The sequence below is a fragment of the Muntiacus reevesi genome, chromosome 10 (genome assembly GCF_963930625.1).
Source record: "Muntiacus reevesi chromosome 10, mMunRee1.1, whole genome shotgun sequence".
NCBI classification, from domain to species: Eukaryota; Metazoa; Chordata; class Mammalia; order Artiodactyla; family Cervidae; genus Muntiacus; species Muntiacus reevesi.
In genome coordinates this window covers 75,672,573-75,692,377 of record NC_089258.1, presented here as the reverse complement: position 1 = coordinate 75,692,377, position 19,805 = coordinate 75,672,573, and the positions used below count along the sequence as shown (strand labels likewise).

At 36.8% G+C, this 19,805-nt stretch overlaps 1 protein-coding gene and 1 non-coding gene across 2 annotated transcripts in view; one reads left to right on the top strand and one right to left on the bottom strand.

Moving 5' to 3' along the window:
- Positions 1–253: 253 nt before the first annotated feature.
- Positions 254–19,805, bottom strand: part of LOC136176389 (disintegrin and metalloproteinase domain-containing protein 18-like) — a 101,483-nt gene continuing 81,931 nt past the window's right edge. The window contains exons 19-22 of the mRNA XM_065946539.1: positions 17,374–17,454; positions 13,118–13,229; positions 4,958–5,114; positions 254–296 (exon numbers count right to left, since the gene is read on the bottom strand). Coding sequence (XP_065802611.1) covers positions 254–296; positions 4,958–5,114; positions 13,118–13,229; positions 17,374–17,454 — 393 coding nt within the window. The remainder of the gene's footprint in view (positions 297–4,957; positions 5,115–13,117; positions 13,230–17,373; positions 17,455–19,805) is intronic.
- On the top strand, positions 18,825–18,928 carry LOC136143896 (U6 spliceosomal RNA). The gene has a single exon (XR_010658404.1). It is a non-coding gene; the product is annotated as a U6 spliceosomal RNA (small nuclear RNA).

Sequence of the window (19,805 nt, the reverse complement as noted above, 5' to 3'; positions counted from 1 at the left end):
GATGGGCATGAGTTTGAGTAAACTCCGGGAGTTGGTGATGTACAGGGAGGCCTCGTGTGCTGCAGTCCATGGGGTCTCGAAGAGTCAGACACAACTGAGTGACTGAACTGAACTGAAGGAAGACTTCCTCCTGCCCAAGTGCACTTTATTTTCGAAAATCTGACATTTTAAGTGTATTTAGGGATAGCATAAGGGTTACAAAACACTTTCTCCTCTTCATGTAAGCATTTTGTTGGTGAAGTGCTTGACTATATTAGTAGTCCACGTCACAGCGTTCTGGTACAATGGCTGAACGACTAGGGAAAGAAAAAGAAAGTACAAATTTACAATCTATTTAGTAGTAGATAGTTTCATACTTTAACTATATCTACTGTCAGATTTCTCTTTTAAGTGTCAGATCAAAACAGGCACTCAAAGGAACAGATAGAGTGAAAAATAAAGGATCAACAGATTCCAGATGTACAAGTTGCATTTAGAAAAGGCAGAGGACCCAGAGATAAAATTGCCAACATCCTTTGAATCATAGAAAAAGCAAGAGAATTCCAGAAAAACATCTACTTCTGCTTCATTGACTACCCTAAACGCTTTAACTGTGTGGATCACAGCAAACTATGGAAATTCTTAAAGAGATGGGAATACCAGACTGGTTAACCTGCCTCCTGAGAAACCTGTATGCAGGTCAAGAAGCAACAGTTAGAAACGGACATGAAACAACAGACTGGTTCCAAATTGGGAAAGGAGTACATCAAAGCTGTATATTGTCACCCTGCTTATTTAGCTTATATGCAGAGTACATCATGAGAAATACCAGGCTGGATAAATCAAAGCTGGAACCAAGATTGCCAGGAGAAATACCAATAACCTCAGATATGCAGATAACACCACCTTTATGGCAGGAAGCGAAGAAGAACTAAAGAACCTCTTGATTAGGGTGAAAGAGGAAAGTGTAAAAGCTGACTTAAAACTCAACATTCAAAAAACTAAGATCATGGTATCCAGTCCCATTATTTCTTGGCAAATAGATGGAAAAAATGTGGGGAAAGTGGCACATTTTATTTTCTTGGGCTTCAAAATCACTGCAGACAGAGACTGCAGTCACACAATTAAAAAAAGCTTTCTCCTTGGAAGGAAAGCTATGAGAAACCTAGACAGCATATTAAAAAGCAGAGACATCACTTTGTTGACAAAGGTCATATAATTAAAACTATGGTTTTTCCAGTAGTCATGTACAGATGTGAGAGTTGGACCATAAAGAAGGCTGTTTTGTTCAGTCACTCAGTCGTGTCCACCTCTTTGTGATCCCATGGACTGCAGCACACCAGGCTTCCCTGTCCTTCACCATCTCCCGGAGCATGCTCAAACTCATGTCCATTGAGCTGGTGATGCCATCCAACCATCTCATCCTCTGTCGTCCCCTTCTCCTCCTGCCTTCAATCTTTCCCAGCATCAGCGTATTTTCTAGTGAGTCAGCTCTTCACATCAGGTGGCCAAAGTATCAGAGCTTCAACTTCAGCATCAGTCTAAAGAGAGCTGAGAACTGAAGAATTGATACTTTCGAAATGTGGTTCTGTAGAAGACTCTTCAGAATCTCTTGGGTTACAAGGAGATCAAACCAATCAATCCTAAAGGAAATCAACCCTGAATATTCACTGGAAGTACTGATGCTGAAGCTGAAGCTCCATTTCTTTGGCCACCTGATGGGAAGAGTGGACCACTGGAGAAGACACTGGTGCTAGAAAGATGTAGGGCAGGAGGAGAAGAAAGCAACAGAGGCTGAGATAGCTGGATGGCATCATCAGCTCAGTGGGCATGAGCCTGAGCAAATTCCAGGAGATCGTGAAGGACAGGGAAACCTGGCATACTGCAGCCCATGGGATCACAAACAGTAAGACGCAACTTAGTGACTGAACAACAGCAAATGTATGTGTTTACATATGAATGCAAATTTATATGTGTAAATATATAGCTTTACATTTATTACTTTACTGCTGATTTATCATTTAGTATGAGGCAAAATAATTACAGCCATGAAGTGATTGAAAATAATAAAAATCCATTTATTTAGTGTTGTATACTTTTGGTTCTTTGAAAAATCCATGGTTTAGAAAGACTAAAGTGAAAGGCTAAATAGAATGTTTCCAGTCACTACAGAGTAAAGAATATGCCTGTCAGTGCAGGAGATGTGGGTTTGATCCCTGGGTCAGGAAGATCCCCTGGAGAAGGAAATGGCTACCCACTTCATTATTTTTGCCTGAGAAATCCTATGGACAGAAGTGCCTGGTGGGCCACAGCCCATGGGGATGCAAAAGAGTCAGACATGACATAGCTTATTTAATCTGTGGCATGTGGAAAATATATTTTCCACATATATTTCCCACACATATTTCCTTTAGGCAAGCTTACTGCAAATGTGGATAAAGAGAATCACATTCTCGTATTTGAAACCTGGAAAAAGATACATTGCAGAAAAAAAAAATCCTTACACTATAAATAAGAAGATGCACTTAACATTAATAAGAAAATAAGAAATATCTAATTTCCTTCATTCAAAATTAAACCTACATATATATGTTCAAAGGCATTTCGATGAATATAGTTCTTTCAAGAAACGACCCTGGACTATTTGGCACACATTTGCAGAAATACAAACTTTGTCACATATGTCATAATTTCAAATTTTGCTTCAAATTTTGCACAAAACTGCCTCAAAATGAATCATAGGTCTAAATGTGCATAACAAAGCCATAAAACTTCAAGATGAATGCATAGGAGAAAATCTGAGTGACTTTGGGTTTGGTGGTGAGTTTTTAAATATAACAGCATAAGCATAATCCAAGAAGGAGAACAATGATAAAATTTAAAAATGTTTCCTCAGCAAAAATTACTGTGATTTGAATGAAAATACGACACATATCTGAAGGAAAAAAAAAACCTCAATATTTATCTGATAAAAGGAGAAGAGGGCAGCAGAGAATGAGATGGTTAGATAGCATCACCAACTCAATGGAAATGAATTTCAGCAAACTCCAGGAGTTAGTGGAGAACAGAGGAAACAAGGCTTTGCTGCTGTAGCAAAGTTTGCTACAGTTTGCTACAGTTGGTTTGCTACAGTTCATAGGGTGGCAAAAATTCAGACAACCCAGCTACAACAAATATGTGATAAAGGACTTATCTGCAGAATATCTAAGGACAATTGTGTGTATACGTGTGTTGTACACATATATCAGATTCATATATATGTCTGTTATGAAGTTCTAGAAGCAATGAAACCCAAATAGCAAGGAGCAAACCTAGCAAACCTATTACAATCCTACAAACCTAGGTCTGTAATATTGTTTCCCAATAAAAGAAACCAAGAATCCTTGTAGAAAAGGCTGCTTCTAGGGCTGTGACAAGGAATATAGAAGATAATTCTGAAACACCCTTTATGGAGCCTGAAAGTGAAGAACTACTCAAAAACCAAAAACATATGGGGTACATGTAGCTGCCTTTTTTCTTTTATAGATTTAAGTATAAAAAGTGAGAAAAATAATCTTACAGGTGTTTTCATGTTGTCAGGAAATATCTGACAAACACTACTTCCTCCAAGTTATCAAGGTTGATATTAAGTTATCAGTTCATAGCATTTGTCTCTGATGTGATGTGATGAGAATGATGTTCCAACTCTGTGAACTTATCACCTAAACCCATAGCCCCAGCCTAATGCATGATGGAAATAAACATATGACTACAAGATAAAACACTTTTTTTCCCATCTGCTAAAAATTATGTATTCAAAAGCTCCAGTATATACTTACAGAATAAACAAAGATGGAAGGCTTAGTGGTACACATCCCAGCTCTGGTGCGAGAGTTTGTAAAGGAACAGTCATTAAGGCTGGGACAGCATGAGTTTTTAGATATGGAGCTGTATTCAGCATGTACATTACTCAGGTTCCCTCAACAACATTACCTGTCAGGGTGTTCTTGAATTCTCTTTTTTTCTTTTCCTCTGTAAAGTGTCATGATGGCCAATTAAGTCATTTTCTCTTTCAGTGAATATGATCCAACATTTCCCTAAATGACATACATGTGATGTGTGTGCAATTGAATGTCTTCATTAAATGGGCTTCCCTGGTGGCTCAGATGGTAAAGAATCCACCCGCAATGCGGGGGATCTGGGTACAATCCCTGGGTCAGGAAGATTCCCTGGAGGAGGGCATGGCAACCCACTCCAGTATTCTTGTCTGAAGAATCCTGTGGACAGAGGAGCCTGGCAGACTACAGCCCACGGGATCTCAGAGTCAGACATGACTGAGCGACAAAGCACAGCACACAATAATAGTCTTCAAAGAAAATGTCACTTTGAGGCTAAAATCCTCATTCATGCTGTCACATATTGGGATTAATATAAGGGTTTCTTGCCTTCGATGAGTTAAAGAGTTAGGTCATCAGAAAGGAAGACACACAAAAGTAAGAATATCATGCACAAGTTTGTAAGAAACAGTATCTAATTTCAGACGAATTCTGCAGAGATTTTTTTAACAACATTTGAGACTACTAAAGAGATAGAAATATTTTGAGGTTCAAGGATTTATTAATGATGTTTTTAATATAAATTCTAAATTGGATAAAAAGGATTTCTCTGAAGGAAACAAACACTGCTACTTAATTTAGATCCATTTAGAAAGGAACCTAAAACGATATACCAAATAAGTTTTCTCATATTAAGTCCCTAGTACACTGTGGAATGTGCATCAGGAAAACAATTCTAGAGCAGTCAAAATTTTGATTTATGTTAATGTGCTAACAATGAACTATTGGGAAAACAAAATGGATAAAAGGACATTTGTTTTAGATTTTAACATAGCACACATTTCATAATAAATATAACAAATATTATATAATTATGAATTAATGACACTGGTTAATGACTAGCACAATATAAGATACTAAATTATTTGAAAAACCTTACTTACCCCTCATGTTCCACACTCCTTTTGTTGCATGATTTTCTCATTTTATTTCGCTTCATGATCCTAATGGCGAAAATTACGAAAAAGGGCAGAAAAATGTAGAAACATAAAATAAGCCAGTTCTGATGTGTACTGTAGTTTTTTTTAATAAACATTGTATCTGGAAGTGAAACACAGAAATAAGTGGATATTCACTGAATGTTTGAATGCATTTGTATTTATCTCACTTTAATCATATGCATTCTGGAGGAGGGAATGGCAACTCACTGCAGTATTCTTGCATGGAAAATTCCATGGACAGAGGAGCCGGGCGGGCTTCAGTCCATGGGGTCACAAAGAGTTGGACAGCAATCATATGCATACACGTAAAATCACACACATAACTGAAAGTTTAAGACCTTGCAAACTGTCATATATGATAAAATAAAAGGGCATTTAAGCTCATACCCAAAACTACAATTGCATATTTTTCATAGGCTTACTCAGTTCAGTCAGTTCAATTGCTCAGTCGTGTCCGACTCTTTGCGACCCCATGGACTGCAGCATGCCAGGCCTCCCTGTCCATCACCAACTCCTGGAGCTTGCTCAAACTCACGTCCATCGAGTCAGTGATACCATCCAACCATCTCATCCTCTGTCATTCCCTTCTCCTCCTGCCCTCAATCTTTCCCAGCATCAGGGTCTTTTCCACTGAGTCAGTTCTTCACATCAGGTGACCAAAGTAATGGAGGCTTACTAGTCATCTTTTATGCATATTTTGAAAGTATTATGATGCTGTATACACAGTTTGAAGTCTGTTTACTACATTCATCCTATTTATTTATTTAAAAGGTGACATATTAGTAGAGCTTAAGTTAAAAACTTAGCAATATGCTGTGAAAGTTCCCATCCCCTCCCTTGCCAAGTCACATAGTTTTGCTCCTCGAAGGAAACCATTTTTAGACTATGTTTCTCCATCCAGTATTTATATTTTATACATATGAATAAAATCTATTTCTATACCCATATTTGTGTCTGTATCTACCTATATGTAATGTGTGTGTTCTGTGTATTTTTTCCCTCTTGTTGACAGTCAACAACATATTATGCCCTTTCACTATCTCTTACACTTAAAAAATTCAAATATTACACAATTCCCAAAAGCACACAATAAATAAATATATTGGCAAAGAATTAGAAAAATAATCCAGATCTCAAGGCATACTCTGCTAGAGTCTCAAAAGCATACACCAGGACATTTTCTAATCTTAATTCTGTTTCTAAGGTTATAAGCATATTGCTTTCCTCCATTGCTATTTAGTTAGTAGATTTTTTACAGAAATGTAACAATACTAACAGACACGCATTCACACCATCATTTCACAGCTCAAGCAATTTTCTAAATTGAACACATCTATGTAACCAGCACCAAATCCAGGAAAAGTAATATTACCAGCATTTCACTATCTCCAATCTGCTTTCTTTCAGCCACCATCCATGGAAAATCACTAATCCATGGATCATTTTTGACAGATTATAACCTTTATATGCAGTTACATTGTATGTATTTATATCCTATCTGATTTTTCGGCTCAATATTACCTTATTTGGGGATTCAGCCAAATTATTGTTTATAATTATAAAATATTAATTCTCATCACTGCATGCAATATCTTTATATAGAAATAACAGCTATAAATATATTGTTTCTTATGAGCATTTGGGTAACTTGCAATTATGAGTGTTATGAAGACTGCTGCTATGAACAATATACCACATGTCTCTTAGTCAATGTATGTGTGCATTTCTCATAGGTATATGCCCCTGGGAATGTGATGCTTACTTATATCAAGTGCCTAAACTGAACATTTGTAACTTTTCCAGTGATTTTCCTAAGTGGTTGTAGGAATTACATTCACATTAGCAATGGATGAGGGTCTTGGTATAACTGGTATTTTCCTTCTCTTATTATATAGTTATTCTTGCAAAGAACTGACTCATTTGAAAAGACCCTGATGTTGAGCAAGATTGAAGGCAGCAGGAGAAGGGAATGACAGAGGATGAGATGGCTGGATGGCATCACAGACTCAATGGACATGAATTTGGGCAAGCTCCAGGAGTTGGTGATGGACAGGGAGGCCTGGCGTGCTGCGGTCCATGGGGTCGCAAAGAGTCAGACACGACTGAGCGACTGAACTGAACTGAACTGATTCTTCGTATATGATGAAATGTGAACACTATAACTGTACAATGGATAAGATATAGCAAATGAGGCATACACTTAAAAGATTATTTTTTGTTTTGATAGTTATGGATTTTCTTCAGTTAGTATAAAATTCTTATCATTATTGGTAAGGAAAATAAGTTTAATGTCTGAGATTTGACAATAAAATAGTGTGACTTGTGTTTGATGTCATTTAAATTTTGTGATTTTTAACAGATTTACTGTCAGACGCATAATACATGAATCTATTTGAGGTGTACATTATGTGTGTGTGTGTGTGTGTGTGTGTGTGTGTGTGTGTGTGTGTGTGTGTATGTTTATATCTATACAACCACCACATCAGTCAAAAGACAGTTGACTCCTGAACATTGCAGGGTTGGGGGATCCACTCCAAGCAGTCTACACACCCATGTTTATCTTCAACATCGGTCTTCCACATCTGAGGTCCCTCTGTAGTGCAGGTTCCACCATATCTGCAGCTGCTCTCCCATGGATTCAGTCTACTTCTGATGCTATAGTACTGTGGTATCTATTGAAAAAAATCTGTGTACAAGTGGATGTACTTATTGTTCAGTCACCAGGTTGTGTCTGAGTCTTTGCGACCCCATGGGCTGCAGCATGCCAGGCATCCCTGTGAATGCACAAAGCAGTTCAAATCCATGTAGTCCAAGGTTCAACTGCAGTGAATCCATCCATCACCCACAAGTTTCTTCTTACCCATATAATGCTGCTTTGCTGCCACTCCCAACACAAGCAACCACTGATCTAATCAGCATTCTCTATCAATTAGCTTAGATGTTCTACAATTTAACATAAATAAAGTCATACAGTCGATATTCATTTTAATTTTGCTTCTTTCGCACAGGGTAAATGTTGACATCCATCCACATTGGTAGTTTTAACAGTAGCTCATTCCTTTTTTATTGTTCAATAATATGCTGTTTTTTGAATACACCACACTTTGTTGATCTGTCACCTGTTGGTTTGTCTTTGGGTTGTTTTCAGATCTCATCTATTACATGTGAAGCTGTTATGAATGTTTGTGTACAAAGTTTTGTAGGGATGAAGGCATTCTCTTCTCTTGGGTAAACAGTAAAGCAACTGCATTACATGATAGGTGAAAGAAACTAAGGGCTTCTCTGAAGGCTCAGTGATAAAGCGTCCACCTGCCAGTGCAGAAGACATGGGTTCAAGCCCTGATGCTGGAAGATCCCATACGGCAAGGTAAAACTAAGCCCATGTGCTCTAGAGCTGGGAAGCCACAACTGCTGAAGCCCTCATGCCCTGGAACCCGGGCTCTGCAACGGGAAGTCACTGCAGTGAGAAGCCCGCACACCACAACTGCTGAGCAGCCCCTGCTCACTCCAACTAGAAAAACCCTGGGCAACAATGAAGACCCAGAGCAAAGATACATAAATAAGATTATTTTAAGAAGAAGTTGCAACAGTACAATTGTACATTTCAACAGTAGTGTGTGAGACACTGTCCTCACATTTTGGCAAAACTTCATGTGGTTAGCCTTTAAAATTTAAATAAATTTTAAAAGAATGTAACAGCAGCTAGTTGTGATTTTAGTGTGCATTTCTTTGATGAACAATGACATTGAGCATCTTTACATGTGCTTAGTTATCATCTTACATCTTCTTTGATAAAGTATCTATATTTTGTCCATCTGTTTGTTTTCCATTATTAATTTTCAAAGATTATATTGTGAATATAAAATTTGTACACATTTGGAATATAAATACTTTATTAGTTATATACCTAACTCTAGTTATATAAAAACTCTTCAAGTGAGTTTTTGACGAGCCAAAGATTTTCATTATGAAGATGTCCACGTTTTCACTTTTCCTCCTTAGATTGTGCTTTTGGTGTCACATGTTAAAAAAATAACTCTTATTTAATCCAAAGGCACTCAGGTTTTCTCATATATTTTCTTCTCGAGGTTTTACACATTTAGGCTTCACATTTTGGCCTGTGATCCACTTTGAGTGAATTTTTACACATGATGTCGGAACGTGTACAAAATTCTTTTTTTTTTTTTTTTTTTGCATGTGAGTATATAATTGTTCCAGAACTTTTTGTTGAAAAAGCTATCCATTACTCACTGATTTGCTTTGCACTTTATGAAAAATTAGTTTTCCATGCATCTGTGGCTCTATTTCCAGTGATTTATTCTGTTCCATTGATCTATATGTCTATATTAATATCAATGTTACACTGTGTTGATTATTGTAACTTTATTGAAAGTTCTGCAGTGGGGTGGTGTATTTTCTCCAATGTCACTCTGTTTCAAAGTTATCTTGACAACACTAGTCCCTTTGAAATTCTGTATAAAGTTTATAATCAGCTTGTCAATTTCTGCAAATGAACCTGATAGATGACTCTCAAAAGGATTTTCCTGAGTGTATAGATAAATCTGGGGAAAACTGACCTTGCAACAAGTGTTATCCAAACTCTGAACATAACTGTCTCTTCAGTTACTTAAATTTTCTTTAATTTATGTCGGCAATGGTTTGAAGTTTTCAGTGTACAAATCAGGTACTTTTCCACTGAATTTATTGCTAAGTATTTTATTTTTTATGCTGCTATGAATAAAATTGCTTCCTTAATGTAATTGTTGGATTGTCTCTTTTTAGTTTGTAGATATACAATCACTTTTTGTATATTGATCTCATTTTCTGCCACCTTACTCTTTAGGTTTTGGCGACTCAGAATTTTCTGCATATAAGATCATATTACCTATATAGAAACACTGATTTTCTTTTTTTCTTTTTAGCCTGTATGCTTTGGGGGGAAGGATATACTGACTAGTCCCTCTGATATATTAAGTAGAAGTAATCTGCAGCAGGCTTCCCTGGTGGCTCAGTGTAAAGAATCTGCTTGCCAACGCAGGAGACGCAGGTTCGATCCCTGGGTGGGGAAGATTTCCTGAAGAAGGAAATGGCAACCCACTCCAGTATTCTTGCCCAGGAAATCTCATGGACAGAGAAGTTTGGTGGGCCACAGTCCATGGGGTTACAAATAGTCGGACACGACTTAGTAACCGAATGATAAAACAACAAGCTACAGCCACAGGTGAATGTATAGCCAGCCAGCCTTCCCTCTTCCCTGCCTTCTTTCCCGGCCACACACTGCTGTTTGTGGACAGAGCCAGATCCTGCCTTCCGTCAGGTGACATGCCCTTGGTGACACCTTCCATGGTGACATGGCCAATGTCACATGTTCACCTGTGAATATCCGCTGCAGTCATGCACTTGTATGTTCCCAGCCTGATTCTTGTGTCTGGCTTCCACTGCATGCCCTGGGGTGAGCATCCAGCCACAGAAGAGCATGTGGACACCCAAGGCTCCTGCAGCTGTTTGTCAGATCCAGATCAGGTTCTGCCTCTCTGACCGGCCCACACCACCGTGCCTACCTGTAACCAGCCCCTGCCTTCAGCTCTGAACCTGCACACTCCCAGCAAGACCTCCATCACTGACCTCCAAGACAGGAAGAGAACAGCTACAGGAGAGCATACTCTAGCTGTTCGTTGGATCCAAATCACAGTTGGAATTCTGACAGTGGTGGGCATCACGGTGCCTACCTGGAGCTAGCCTGTCCGGGTGGGCGCCGGCATGCCCCAGAACTTGATTTCCCCACCCCATCACTGATTTCCCTTGCAGTATGCATTCACAGAAGTAGAGTGTGAAGCAATAGGAAAGCGCACTGACATTCAGGACCATTGGAGCAGCCAGTGAGCCTATGGTTGGCTCCAGCCATTGCAACCTACCCCAGCCCTGATCACTACAAACACATCTTCAACTGACATCTGCCAGCACGTGGACACGTGCACTTGGGCCCCACAGCCAAGTGTATGCACACCACTGTCTCCAGGCACTACCGTTGCCTGAGCTTGTCCTTAGCTATACTTTTAGACTTTAGGACTATGATCCATTTTGAGTTAATATTTGAAAGTTGTGAGGTCTGTGACTAGGATAATTCTTTTGCTTATGGGTGTCCAGCTGTTCCAGTGAAATGACACAAATACAAGAAAAATTTTACAAATGGATACGTATGAAACAATTTGGGCCCTGTAGTCCAATAAGAATAAAATGCTCTCCTCCAATTAAAAATAAATAAATTAACTAAAAAGCAAGAAAAAAATGTTGATATAGACAGAAACCAACACACTATTGTAAAGCAATTATCCTCCAATAAAAATAAATAAGTTAATTTTTTAAAAAAGGAAAGTGAAAGTGAAGTCACTTAGTCATGTTCGACTCTTTGCGACGCCGTGGACTGTAGCCCACCAGGCTCCTCCATCCATGGGATTCTCCAGGCGAGAATAAACACTCATCAAATACAACCGCTGCTACTGCTAAATCACTTCAGTCGTGTCCGACTCTGTGCGACCCCATAGAAGGCAGCCCACAAGGCTTCGCGTCCCTGGGATTCTCCAGGCAAGAACACTGGAGTGGGCTGCCATTTCCTTCCCCAATGCGTGAAAGTGAAAAGTGAAAGTGAAGTCGCTCAGTCGTGTCTGACTCTTAGCGGCCCCATGGACCGCAGCCCACCAGGCTCCTCCGTCCATGGGATTTTCCAGGCAAGAGTACTGGAGTGGGTTGCCACTGCCTTCTCCATCAAATACAACTAGAATCTAGGATTTATTTTATTTATGTATTTTTGTTTAATTGCTGTGACTAGGACTTTCAATCCTGTGTTGGATGAAAGTAGTGGGCATAGGCATCCTTGTCTTGTTCCTGATCTTAGAGGAAAAGCTTTCCACTTTTAACTATTGAGTATGATTTTAGTTTTGGGTTTACCATATGTGGACCCCACCTTGATGAGGTAGGATCACGCTGTACGCACACTGTTGACAGTTTTATTTCTTAAAGATGTATTTATCTGCTTTATGTTTGGCTGTGGTGGGTCTTCATTGCTGAGTGCAGGCTTGCTCTAGTTCGTGATGAGCAGTGGCTACTCTTGGTTGCAGTGTGTGGGTTTCTCACTGAGGTGACTTCTTCTGTTGTGGAGCTCAGGCTCTAGGGCATACCGACTCAACAGCTGCAGTGGGTGGACTTAGTTGTCCTGTGGCATGTGGAATCCTCCCGGACCAGGGATTGAGCCCATGTCCTCTGCATTGGCAGGTGGATTCTTAAGCACTAGACCACAAAGGAAGCCCTGTTAAGAGTTTTTTTTTTTTTTTTTTTTTTAAATAGATGTTGAGTCAATGAATAGCAACTTTCCTTCATTCATGGAAACTAGAGAAAGTATAAACTTGTACTTCATCACTCAAAATGTGGTTTACTATTATTTCCTAGTAAATATGTATACTTCTATTTTGTCATACATTTTTCTCTAAATTTCATTCAAAATAAACACCTTGCCCTACATGTGTTTTTAAATAACCTGCAAAGTTTTTAATAACATGGAATGCAAATAATTTGCATAATGTTCATTCATCCATATTTATTTTTCATCCATGCTATTATGTTTATTGGGTTTTCCCAGGTGGCATTAGTGGTAAAGAATCTGCCTGCCAATGCAGGAGATATAAGAGACTTGGGTTCGATCCCTGGGTCAGGAAGACCCCCTGGAGAAGGAACTGGCAACCCACTCCACTATTCTTGCCTGGAGAATTCCATGAACAGTGGAGCCTGCTGGACCACAGTCCATAGGGCCACAAAGAGATAGACATGATTGAGGTGACTGAGCGCGAATGATGTTTATTGAAACTTGAGTACTATATTGTATTTTAGTAACTGAGTTGATTAAAACTGGGTGTCTCTGTGGAAAGCACATTGCAAATATTATTTAACATTAATTTAATGAAAGCCACTATTCAAAGTAACTCTTTTAGTCACTTGGGATCATGAAAGATTTTAGTTAATAGTGTATTTCTTTATTTCATAAAGCATCCTATTTTGATGCTTTATTTTTAAAGCATCCTAGAATTTAAAAGTTAAATTTCTACTCACGAAGTTTAAGATTTCCATCATCAATACTTCCTCCTGGTGAACCAATGTGTAATTCACAATCTGGAGGTGCATAGTCAGGAATGCAATGACAATTGCCTAAATTATTACATATCTGAAACAGAAAAATATGTAATTACTATAAATCATGATAGTCTCTGTATGTCACATATACTTACATTCAAAAGAATAAAATCCCTGATCTTCTAAATTTGTTGTTGTTCAGTTTCTAAGCTGTTTCCAACTCTTTGGTACCCATGAACTGTAGCACAACAGGCTTCTCTGTCCTTCACTATCTCCCTGAGTTTGCTCAAACTCAGGTCCATTGAATGAATGATGCCATCCAACCATCTCATCCTCTGTTGCTCCCTTCTCCTCTTGCCCTCAATCTATCCCAGCATCGGGGTCTTTTCCAATAAGTCTGCTCTTCCCATCAGGTGGCCAAAGTATTGGAACTTCAGCTTCAGCATCAGTCCTTACAATGAATGTTCATGGTTTATTTCCTTTAGGATTGGCTGGTTTGATCTCCTTGCTGTCCAAGGGACTCTCAAAAGTCTTCTCCAGCACCACAGTTCAAAGGCATCAGTTCTTTGGGATTCAGCCTTTTTATGGTCAACTCTCACATCCGTATATGACTACTAGAAAAACCAGAGCTTTGACTATATGGACTTTTGTAGGCAAAAACTCTGCATTCAGTTGGGTTTATCTTTCCCTTTCTCCTTTTAGGCCATTCAGGAATGACCTAAATCAAATCCCTTATGATTTTACAGGGTAAGTGATGAATAGTTTCAAGGGACTAGATCTGGTAGACAGGATGGCTGCAGAACTATGGACTGAGGTTTGTAACATTGTACAGGAGGTTTTGAACAAAACCATCTCCAAGAAAAAGAAATGCAAGAAGGCAAAATGTTTGTCTTCTAAGTTTATTAAAGACTATATAACTGATACATAGGGCTTCCCTCGGGCTTGATAGTGAAGAATCTGCCTGTAATGCAGGAGACCCAGGTTTGATCCCTGGGTCAGGAAGATCCTCTGGAGAAGGGAATGGCTACCCACTCCAGTATTCCTGCCTGGAGAATTCCATGGACAGAGAAGTCTGGCAGCTATACTCCATGGGGTGGCAAAGAATAGGACATGACTGAGCGACCAACACACAAAAGAGGGCCTTCATCCACTAATTAAGTCCCACTCCACTGCTAAGCATTTTCTGTGTTACATATATTCACAGATAAACACATATACCCACATCCACAAACACGTAAACATTCGTTCCCAGGTTTTTGCCAAACAAATATCACTAATGATATATTATGAATTTATTCCCATACCTGACGGTATAAATATAGGGCTAGCACATTTTAAGAAATAGACATTTATGGTTATTTCCTATAATTATATTGTATACATTGTGTTTTGTCCATGTATGCTGATAAAGATAAATTTGGGGGTTTAAAGATTATTGAAATTTTAAATCTCTTTTCCCTACATATCAAAAATGATTTCAATAAAATGAGTTTTATTTAAAATACTGAATTCCAAAAGTTTTCTTCTAATTTACACATCAATATCTCTGTTTTTTATATTTAGTGTAGTCCGACTTCCCAGGTGGCCTTAGTGGTAAAGAATCTGTCTGCCAGTGCAGCAGACCCAAGAGATGTGGGTTCAACCTTCGGTTGGGAAGATCCCTTGGATTAGGAAATGGCAACCCACTCCAGAATTCTGGCTTGGAAAATTCCCATATACAAAGGAGGCTGGCAGGCTATGGTCTGTGGAGTTGAGGAGTCGGACACCACCGAGCACACACATACACACACAACACACTGGTGATAAACATTTTAATGTAATATTTTGAAATTAAGACTAAAATACCATTTATTTCTTATTTCAAATCTAATCCCCAAATTTTCACCTATCCTGAATTAACATAAACAGTAGAGGTTACCATCACTACATTTTTACTAATGTAGTGAAAGAAAAAAGATGGTCGGCTAGAGCAGAAGCAATAACCAAATAAATATTACTAAATTTTATTAAGTGAAGAATGACTTGCTATTTCAGACTAGATATGTAATTTGACTTTCCAGTGTTTGATGTTTAGTCGCTAAATCGTGTTTGACTTTTTGTAACCCCATGACTGTAGCCCACCAGGTTCCTCTGTCCATGCGATTTCACATGTAAGAATACTGGAGTGAATTGCCATTTCCTTCTCCAGGGGATCTTTCTAAGCCAAGGACTTCCTAGCAGAAAAAATGAAATGAAAACATTACCTTAGTCCCTGTCAGTAATATTTCTAATGTCAGAAAATGAAGAAAAGTAATCTCACAACATTCAGCACAAAGAAAATGGAATTAAACTACCATCACATTTCTCTCTGACAGGACTGAAGTCAACAGAACAGTCCAACTGAGCTTATAAAATTTTGGGAGAGCAGAACTAAAACTTAATAATTTTGTGCCAACAGAATGAGTGATTTTTTTTTTTAATGTGGAAAGAAAACATTTTTGCCTTGTTGATATCCCAGACCTCTAAATGTATACTGCAGAAGATATATTTCTCTCTACTTTAAAGTGGTATCCTGGCACCCTATCTCTCCCATTAAAGTAGATGAACAATGTCATGTTAGAAACAACATTTATCTAGAATATCAAATCTAAATAGATAAATTCCCTATAATATAAATTCTTTAAAAAATTAACATAATAGACCAAATCTCTTAGGAACATCAAAATAGCTATATTTTGGATTTTTTAATAAAACTTTTTACTCTAAAATAGAATGTACATAAACCTAGTCTTACTGGAATGTTAATTTCGTAATGTATAAAATATCAAATTACAACAAAGGCCCATCTAATCAAAGCTATGGTTTTTCCAGTAGTCATATATGGATGTAAGAGTCGGACTAAAAAGAAAACTGCGCACTGAAGACTTGATGCTTTTAAACTGTGGTGTTGAAGACTCTTGAGAGTCCCTTGGACTGCAAGGAGATCCAACCAGTCCATCCTAAAGGAAATTAGTCCCGAATATGCATTGGAAGGACTGATGCTGAAGCTGAAATTCCAATACTCGGGCTATCTGATTTGAAGAACTGACTCATTTGAAAAGACCCTGATGCTGGGAAAGATTGAAGGCAGGAGAAGGGGACGACAGATGAAACGATGGTTGGATGGCATCACCGACTCAATGAACATGAGTTTGAGTAAGCTCCAGGAGTTGGTGATGGACAGAGAGGTCTGATGTGCTGCATTCCATGTGGTCTCAAAGAGTCAGACACAACTGAGTGACTGAACTGAACTGACACTTGAAACTAATATGATATTGCATGTTAATTACAGCTAAACAAAATGTATCAATAAACTGCAACCTATAAGTTTGGTTTGAGACTTTACACAAAAATATTGAGGCTGAAGGCTTAAAGCAGAGAATTGAACAAAGAAGAGCAAAAGATCAAGCCAACAATGATAACAATGAAAATGAACAACAATGAAAGTAAAAAACAAAAACATGAAAATGTAACTATCCTTTATGTTTACAGAAAAGTTTCATAGAAAATTCAAGACAAAGCAGCAGCATTCTATATCTTCTCAAACCAATCACGTAAATTGTAATAACGAATATTGCAAAATTGAATACTGATAAATTTGTTATCATTTCTATAATATTGACTGAATCATACACTGATTTTCTTTTTGGAAAGCAGTAAAACAAAAGATCTAAATTATACATTTTTTAAGAAGTATATATTAAATGCAAAAGTAACTACAAATCTGTATTGCCAGATTAAAATGGATAAGTAGTTGAGAATAAAATGCTTTTTGGATAAAGATACTTTCTAGTAGAAGCTTCTTCATAAAAACTTCAGAAATTCTCTAACATGTCTTTAAGAATATCTTCTGCAAAATACTATATAGCTATAAATTTTAATTATGAAGAGTATGAGCAAGAAGAAATATGTTCACAATATAAGTAAAATATGCATCATTTGCATGAGAAAATGATTTTTTAATTTAAATGTGTTATCAATTTATAAGTTTTGAGTGCTTACAATAAATTCAGTACACATATAGTACAGTTCACTAAAGAGTGTTTTGATCGGTTGGAAATCAGCTGATTTTCTTTACATTAATTAGTTATTCCTAGGCAAGATTGGATAAAACAGCAACTTAGATTTTCATTTCTACCAAACAGGATGGATTTTTTACTTTGAATTACTCAAAAAGTAACATAAAATTTAGAATTACAAAAACAAAAGTTTCTTACCCCATTTCCTCTGCATTTTATAGTGGCATTACAGTTATATCCCATTAAAGAAACTTCTTTGCAGGTTTTATTTACACAATACTAAAACAAAACAAGCAATATTTCATAGTTATTTACAAATCTGACACGAGGAAAGAATTAACTATATCATGTGTATACAAAAGACACTCTTGCTGAGACTTTATATTATGCATCACTCTGATTTTGGAACAAAGATTCTGTCAATCCAATACAAAAATCTAAACAATAGTAAGAGTTAAAAAAAACAAAAAGTCTGAGTGCGTTTGCCTTAACAGTTTGTGTAGTGAGGTCATATAATTTTTGTTTTGATACTTACAATTGGGAACTGAAATGAGAATCATCATTATGGGAGTTAATGTTCTGCTATGAATAATTGGTTAGATTAATATTAATGATTTGTCTGCTCAAAAACTGGAAAATAATTTATTATTTTAGTTTTGGTGTATAACATAAATTATTATTTTGGATGTTAACTTTTATAAATCCTTGTTATAATGCTAATTAGAATAATCCATCAAAAGAAATATTTTAACCTAATATGTATGCATTGCAAAACCCTAGTTATGTTGAAGTGGTTAATCAGGGGTTAAATTAGTCATTTTTTCCTCTCATTTACTTTTCTCTATTCTTTAAGCTAAGCTCCTAACTTATATTCTCTTGACTTCTTTAAATACATCAGCATAACACATGATGAAATCATTGAAAAGAAGAATTAAATTTAGCATTTTGCAGTTATTTCCTGAAAATTAGCATATAGCCAATGAGTAAATGATGTTGTGTATACCAGTCCATTTTTGCCCTTTCTCTTGGATATAATATTGGAAGTGCTAGCCAGAGCAATCAGGCAAGAAAATATGAAAAGCACACACATTATAAATAAACAAGTAAAATTATCTCTTTGCAGATGATATAATCTTGTATGTCAACTCTAAAGACTCTACATACACAAAAGTTTGTTAGAACTAGTCAATAATTCAGTAAAATTGCAGGATAAAATATTAACATACAAAACTAAAGACATTTCTATAACAATGGACATTCTAAAATGGAAATTAAGAATATAATTCAATAAACAATAGCATCCACTATTATTAGACAATTAAAATTAACCAATAAGTATACAATGAAAACTAAAAGAAATACTAAAAAAAATTAAAAACAGAAAAATAAAATTTATCCTGTGTATATGGGCTGGAAGACATAATATTATTAATATATCAATAATATCCAAAGCATCTATAAATTCAATGCAATCTATCAAAATTTCAAGACAGATTTTTTTTCATAAATAGAAAAATCCATCATAAAATGCACATGGAATCACAAAAGATTATATATAGCTAAAATAGTCTTTAAAAAGAATAAAATTGAAAAATAAAAAGAATAAAATTGGAGGACTCATACTTCCTGATTTCAAAACTTACTGTATTGTTCACTTCAGCAGCACATATACTAAAATTGGAATGACACAGAGAAGATTAACATGGCCCCATGCAAGGGTGACACTCAAATTCATGAAGTGTTTCATATTTTTAAAAACTTTTGCACAGTAAAAGAAACTATAAATGTGACAAAAAGTTTACCCTCAGTATAGGAGAAAATACTTGCAAATAAAGCAACTGACAATCTTCAAAATATAGAAACAGTTCATGAAGCTCAATATAAAAAAAAGGGAGTAATAAGAAAGTAAGACCTAAATAGACATTTTCCAAAGAAGACATATAGATGACCAACAAATACATGAAAAGATGTTCAACATCACTAATTATCAGAGAAATGCAAATCACAACTACAGCGAGATATCACCTCACACAGGTCAGAATGGCCACCATCAAAAACTCTGCAAACAATAAATGATGGAGAACTTGTGGAGAAAAGGAAACCTTCATGCATGTTGATGAGAATGTAAATTGATGCAGCAACTACGGAGAATAGTATGGAGGTTCCTTAAAAAACTAAAAATAGAACTGCCATATGATCCACCAATCCTACATTTTGATATATATTCAGAGAAAACCATAATTGGAAAAGACATATGCACTCCAGTGTTCACAGCAGTGCTACAATAGCCAGAACATGGAAGCGACTAAAATGTTGGTCAGCAGAGGAATGGATAAAGATGTGATATATACATACAATGGAATATTATTCAGACATAAAAATGAACAAAATTCTCATTTGATACAGAGTGAAGTAAATCAGGGAAAAAAAAAAAAAAAAAACAAATACCTTCTATCAAAGCATACATCCGGAATCTAGAAAAATGGTATAGGTGGCCTTATTTGCAAAGCAGAAATAGAGACACAAGAATAGAAAGCAAATGTATAAGTACCAAAGGTAAAGGAGGGGTGGGATGAGTTGGGAGATTGGGGTTGACATATAATACAGTATGGATGCTATACATGCAATAG